A 7,401-nucleotide genomic window follows, 5' to 3' on the forward strand; every position below is an offset into this window, starting at 1 on the left:
ATGGGCCGTCACCGGCCTAGAGGTCCTACCGAGGTCGGACTCCGACCTGTCCCCCAGTAAGTCTATGGCGGCATGCGTAGCCGGGAGCAGAGGTCGGGGGGAGGAAGTTCGTCCTGGGTAGACACAAGCCCCAAGGGGTCATGTGCCACGACGACAGTACGCAGACTCTTCTTTAGTGGTTGTTGTAGTCAGACAACTCACGTGTTTCTTAATATGTGTATTAGAAGCAGCATATAGTTTGAGTTTGGTGTCTAGGCTCGGGCCTCATCACTCCACAGATTTACAAAGAACATTGAGTGATGATTAGATAACTATCCCCCGAGCCTACAGGTGGAAGCTGGGGTGGAGCTGGGGTGGTGGTGGGGGGGGCAGGCGAGCAGCAGCAACGTGAAACACAGCAGCAGGAACATGAACGTAGCAATAGCAAGTGAACACAGCAGCAGGAACATGAACGTAGCAATAGCAAGTGAACACAGCAGTGGCAGCAGAGGCAGGAAGACCTGGCAGCTTGAATAGAGCGGCATGTTTAGGAGAATGTGTTTGGTTGGTTGTAAGAGAGACGAGGTGAGTCACGTGTTAATGTATCATTGGTGCTCGAGTGGACTGCCTGAACTAGCTCGCAGGCTTCGCCCCATTTCTGCCACCTTTCTTAATAAAAACAACAAAAAATGGCAGAGTTTGGTGGTGTAGCATTTTATGGGAGTTTGTAACTGTTTCAAGGAGCTTAATTGTCCTTCGAGGTATCTGTGTGACCCTGAGTGGCTACGGGCTAAAGGCAAACGTTTGCTCCGTTTATTACTCTGATATCCTAGAATTCAGACAGCCGATGACTAAAATCCTTCATTTAGTTAGATATTTATTGCAAAACTAATCGTGCATGGTCAAAGTGTGGCTTGAAGACTGGATACAAATTCCATTTGGGTCAGCTTCTGGCTAGCATTAGCTTGTTTCTCCTGATAACCTAAAATGCAGACGTACGATGACTTCTGGTTTGTAAATCGTTGGGAAACATTTGGAATAACAGAAGTAGGCCTACACAACTTTTTAACTATTTCTCTTACGGCATTTGGCTTCTCTTTTCCAGAGTGTATGTATATGGTAAGCATTATTGGTTAGGAAGAGGAAAAACAGAAACAACATTATTGTGCTGAAACTTTTTAAGTGCTTAAAATATGAACCAAAGGGATTTGATTTCATTCATAGCATGATTCCAGTTTATTTACATGTTGGACTTCACGTCTTCAGAGTCTTTGACGATGAGTGTTTGGCATTAAATAATTCTAATGAGCAATGACAACAGTTAATTGCAAATGTTGCTGTTGGGCGTGTAGGAAGCAGGACTCGTGGACCAGAGAGCAGGTGAAACTGAACAAGAGCTCTGATCCTCTGTGGAGACACGCCGGCTTCATCGTGGCTCAGATGGATGGACTGCAAGCAGGAGTCGCAGAATGGGCCAAGAAACAAGGGAAAAAGGTAGAAAAGCCACATAATTATAATATTATCTTATTGAAACTCTTGTTTAAACCGGCTCTAGAAGCAAACTTTTCGTCACATCCTAAAGTATACCACAACAAGAGTGAAACAAAGTGCATAACATGTATAAACCAATAGGAAACATCAGGTTTGAAGTATAGACATAACACATAGAAGTTCCCTAACAAAGCAGTCACCATGAATATGAAGTTTATAAGTTAGATACTTCTAATGTTTTAAAGCTTTAAATAGGGCTCTGCCAAGTTCTTATTTAAAATGAGGAATCTCCAGTTCACACCAAACTTGTGACTCATATATCACAGTTTGTTTCACTCTAAAAATGTAAAGAGACATGAGATTATATGTCTTGTGTTTGCTCTGTAGATAAAAAGAAGATTTTCCAAAAGTTAGTTAAAATCCAACTAATGATACTACTGTTGGTTCCAAAAGTGTCTTGCTACTATCAATGAAATCGACAATATTGCTGGATAACAATTTATAACATTGTCTTTATTGCATATACACCTCACATACTATTGTTTTATTGTGTTAAGCAACAATTTAAGTTAAATCATATATTTTTGATGACGCATAAACTTAAAAACGCAGCTTAGGAAGTGCAGATATTGAATGAAAATATCCCGAATTCAGTGATTTAAGCTATGAACAGTTGTTTTTTAAGTGATACAATATTGTGTGGGTGGCTTCTTACTATGGAAGCAGCACTACTAGTCATTTCCCTTTGCTGACCAGCATCTGTGTGTCTGCTTGTTCCCTTAGCCGCTGTCCCTGTTTGCGATCCAGTTCCTGAATGCGGTGGGGGACCTCCTGGATCTGATCCCAGCTCTGCACCGCTCCTCCAACCCTCCGCTCAGAAACTACAAACTCCCAGGGATGGGACACTGCTCTGCTCTCATCAAGGTCAAAGGGCAACACATATCGTGCCTTACATGCTCTACATTAGGCTTATGTAAATCAAAGAGTAGCGAAAGAGTCAAACACACATTAATAGAATGGCATAAGGTGTTTTCATCAAAGCTCCTGTGTACAAAATATTGTTGAGCAAATACATTATGTACCAGCTTTTGCAATCTCAATCTCAATCTTTATTTATTTATATAGCACATTTAAAACAACCTCAGTTTACCAAAGTGCTGTACAGGCAATAAATACAATATAAAATAACACAAGTTGAATCTAAAAGGACGTTCATGCTGTATGTAGGTTTTGTTGTTATGAGCACAAGAGCTACAGCATAGTTGGCACTAAAACACATAAGTAAAATATATTGTAGGTTTCTTTGGAAACATAACAAAAGGGTCCATGTTGCAAAAGAGCTAAGAGTTTATCTCTCATCCAAAATTGTATCTTAGCATGAAGTATAACCCTGAGGTGCTGAGTCATGTGATCCACATCGACACAAATACCAGTCATTAGTGCTGACACAGGAATACCATATCGACTGTTGAGTCTAACTCCATTTGACTGTTTCTCTTCAGATGTTGCCTGGCTTTGAGAATCTCCTGTTTGCCCACTCCAGCTGGTACACTTATGCTGCCACAATGCGGATCTACAAACACTGGGATTTCCACATCACTGAGCCCCACACAGCCACTGGGAAACTGTCCTTCAGCAGCTATCCTGGTACTTAGGAATTCACCATAGCAAGAATTCCTCAAAGATAACATTGGTGACATCGCATCCATTTGCAATCAAAGTTTTCCAGATTGTCAGAAAAGGTTATCTTTCTCTCCAGGTTTCCTCGTGTCTCTCGATGACTTCTACCTCCTGGGCAGTGGTCTGATGATGACCCAGACCACCAACAATGTCTTTAACTCCTCCCTGTTTGACTCGATCACTCCTAACAGCCTGTTTGCATGGCAGAGGGTCAGGCTGGCTCACAGTTTGGCACATACCGGAGAGGAGTGGGCCAAAACCTTCTCCATGTACAACTCTGGTGAGTCCTAATGGGTATAAAGCACTAAAGGCAGTAACAGCAACCTGAGTAACCCTGGGCTAAAGGCTACATTAGCCACTACTAGCTTGCATGGAATAAAACACAAGATGTATCTGTATCTGCTTGCTTAGGTACCTACAACAACCAGTACATGGTGTTGGACAGGAGCAAGGTGAAACTGGGCCACAGTGTTGAAGATGGAGCTCTGACGGTGGTGGAGCAGATCCCCGGGCTGGTGGAGTATTCTGACCAATCACAGGCTCTGCGCAGAGGTAACATCAGATCTCTTTCCCCCGGTTTTCTTCTGTAGTTTTTTTTAAGACTTTCTCTTTGCCTCCATTTTCCACAGGTTACTGGCCCTCCTACAACGTCCCTTTCCACCAGAAGATCTACAAGATGAGTGGGTATGGAGAGATGTGGGAGGAGTACGGAGAAGACTTCTCGTACGATCTCTGTCCCAGAGCCAAGATCTTCCGCCGTGACCAGGCTGATGTTAAAGACATGGACTCCTTGAAGCACATCATGAGGTCTAATGGTGTGTGGATCAGTTTGTTTGGTTATGACCATTATATGTACGTTGTCACCGTTACGTCACCTGTTTCTTTAACAAATGTAACCTTAAGTGATCAAATGTGGACAGGTTTGTTGATCTGACAGAGGCGAGGCCTGTGGGATACCGAGTCATGCTAGCTCTACCTACCTAGCTTGGTTAGCAAGGTGCATCCGTAACTGTGTGAAAGCTAATTCAGTAGCATAAGATTCACTATTCAGATCTTATTTCTCTTCTTCTTATTGAATTTCTTCCGTTCGTTCTTTGCTGTCTAACTACTACAGGATATTTAACCATGTGGAGTCAACACTTCTGCTCTAAATTCCATATTGAGCACATTTAATGTTCTTACTATTTTTTGCTCGTTTGCAGACTACAAGAAGGATCCATACTCTAAGGGGGATCCATGCAAGACCATCTGCTGCCGTGGCGACCTGAATGCAGAGAATCCTTCACCAGGAGGATGCTACGACACTAAGGTAGCGCCTGTCCCCACACTGATCTCACATGACACTGATTACGTATTTTGTAGGCCGACCTTGTAGGTGGCATTGCAAGGGCTCCATCGACAAGAAGCAATAGGATTTTTTTGTGCAGAAAATAAGACATGGGGCAAATACATGTTTATGATATTTACAAGCTAAAGGTCGGCATTATGACGTATAGTATTTCATTTTGTCACTTGTTGGCTAACACATAGAAGCTTCAGACAGTCACCAGTGTGGTATTTACTGATATATTTTATTTTGTACAACAAAACGTTAAAACCTCCTAAGCTTCGGTTAACCTCAGACCTTATTTCAGGACTATAACCGATAACACGTTAAAACAAATATTGACTTGGAGACAAAGGAACCATAAGTGGAAAAATGCTAACTAATTTCTGGTTTTAGGTCTCATTTCTGCACCACTCTATAGAGACCAAATGTCTTTTATCTCAGATTCTCTCTGATCCCTGTGTTGTTGTTGGTCCAGGTGACAGATTTCCACATGGCTGGAGAGTTTGTTGCGGAGGCGGTGAACGGGCCGACGACAGAGGACGGACTCCCGCCGTTTGAATGGGATAAATTCAGCAGCATGAGCCACCAGGGTCTGCCGCAGTTCTACAACTTCACCTTCGTCAAGATGCGGCCTCTTATCTTCGAGCCATGAGGTGTGTGTGTGTGCGTGTGCGTGTGCGTGTGTGTGAGTCAGATTGAAATGCAGTCTGTCTGATTAATTGTGAGAGTCAGAATTGCGTCCGGCCGACAAATGCTTTCTTTATAAGGTTTTTGCATTTTCTTAGTAACAGTCATTTCCTTCAAACTGATGAAATCTCAAACTTCACACCAGATTTATAATTAGTATTTATATTACTTTTGGTACCTGCAGCCATTCGTGCCTTAACCACTGTGAGTTACTTGATGATTTTATAAAATGCAAAATCAATGCACTAAATCAGTGGTTATCTGTAACCCTTTTTTGAAATGCTTAAATGTCTGTTATGTGCCAACACTATCGTTACTATGGTAAATGAATCACTCGGTGCAATCCTCAGGGCTGGTGATCTGCTCTAGTGCTGTGATTTATGAGCAGTATTTCGTGTGCAAAATGAACATCCTCAGGTTAAACTTTATGATGTTGATGTGTAACACTGCAAATCTGTTTCATGCCAACATTTGATGTGCTAATTGTTTATTAAAGTTTTACAGCACAGTCCTGTCTCCTTACTTGTGTAACAGTGACTCTTGGTTTGACTTTGTATTGCTTCTGTCAATAACAAGAAGTGAAGGAGACGGTTGCAAAGCTCAACAGCTGTAATATCATTGAGAGCCACAAATATGAATATGTAGTTCATGAAAACTTGCAATGCATTCCATGGAAGAGAGGTTTTATGTTTTAGAAGCCTGTGGCATCATATGTATTATTATCTGTCACTCAAATAGTCATTCAACCTGATCAGCAGTCACGAAAGTTAAAAAATATACTTTTGATTTATTTACATAGTTCATCCATATAAATGTATAATGTAAATAAATAAATAAATTAAAATGCATTTGAAATTTAAACATTTTTAGATGAATACAAAAAATCATTAATAAACTGAAATGTTATTTATTAAATAGCTTTCCAATAAAAATAATCAAAAAATATAATGATTTGTAAAATAATTTCAATTCATATAATTGTTTTTAAGGGGTAATAATTCAAATGAAATAAACTAACATAACTATATTAGAGCTGATGAAGGTGAAAGCTAAAGTAAACAACTCAAATGAATATCGTTACCAATGAACCATGTAGACAAACAGTCAAATGATCGTAGATGACTGGAATATTTAATAAAAACTAAGAAACTTCGAGGTCGAGACCTCTTTGTTTTTGAACAGAAACGGTGCGTTTTGTCTCTTTCTTTTTGCCCCCCGGGGACGCATGCAGTGAGTCACCCTTTCCTTTGAGATGGAGGAACTGAAACGTCTGTTAGGCACTCTGCATTAGTTTCATTAATCCCCCGCTCGCAGCCCTCCTCTGTGTCTCACAGTTTTCTGTCTTAAGCGACACGTTTTCTTCCTTTTAGTTTGTGTATACGATCAGGGAGACAGCAGCAGGTCTCCACATTGCTTCTTCAGCCATGGCCAAGAAGGACTGTCCTGCTGGCAAAAAGTGGGATAGGCTCGTGGACATGTGTATCGATCTCAAGGTGGAAACCAGACCTGAACCTGGACAAACAGGTGAGTTTCACTGAAGAGATATATCACGTCGAACTCAAAGCTATCTTCCGAGCTGAGTTGTTTCGTTAGGTTTTGTCTCAAAACCTCTTTGAGTTAGTCGTGGTTTTGTCCTTAGTTTGACTTGACATCATCAAAGTCAACTTTATTGTTAATCTTTCAGTTTTTGTGTACAGACAGAGAGATCGAAATACCGTTTCCCTCAATCCCGTATACAAAAAATACAGATGTATATATAAAAATATGTATACACCTATATATATATATATACACAATCAACAGACACATTTATACATATGCACACATTAAGACATAAATAAAAGCACAACAATCAATATATACAAAATAACAGTCACTTCAATATCTTTGGGAAATGTACATTAGTGCAAGATTGTTACTTTCTGATGTTGACTTGTTTTTCTTGCAATTGAATAGATGTTTTCAATCAGGGCTCTGCAATGAGTGTTGCTAGATAACGCCTTAGATTATAACGTTATATGACATCAGTGTTGACCTTTCCTGGTTTTAAATGCTTCATTGGGATTGTGAATTTTGTTAAGGTAGTTATTAATGAACTATAAATAAATCACTGCTCCTAGTACTAGGATGGGTAAAAAGCAGAGAACACATTTCACTGTGTGTGCTGTGTGCATGGACATGTGTGACCAATAAAGAGAGCTTCATCCTCCAATTCTATTCTACCTAATTAACCT

At 40.5% G+C, this 7,401-nt stretch overlaps 1 protein-coding gene across 1 annotated transcript; it reads left to right on the forward strand.

The window, feature by feature from the left end:
* Window positions 1-5,694, forward strand: plbd1a (phospholipase B domain containing 1a). Its single transcript, XM_010785332.1, has 9 exons — window positions 1-56; window positions 1,332-1,473; window positions 2,254-2,394; window positions 2,973-3,117; window positions 3,230-3,430; window positions 3,562-3,702; window positions 3,780-3,965; window positions 4,353-4,459; window positions 4,956-5,694. The coding sequence occupies exons 1-9, from the start codon at window positions 1-3 to the stop codon at window positions 5,130-5,132; spliced, it is 1,296 nt and encodes a 431-aa protein (XP_010783634.1). The 3' UTR covers window positions 5,133-5,694.
* The last annotated feature ends 1,707 nt before the right edge of the window (window positions 5,695-7,401 follow it).

Source organism: Notothenia coriiceps, unplaced genomic scaffold, assembly GCF_000735185.1.
Source record: "Notothenia coriiceps isolate Sejong01 unplaced genomic scaffold, NC01 NC01_scaffold00027540, whole genome shotgun sequence".
Taxonomy (NCBI): domain Eukaryota; kingdom Metazoa; phylum Chordata; class Actinopteri; order Perciformes; family Nototheniidae; genus Notothenia; species Notothenia coriiceps.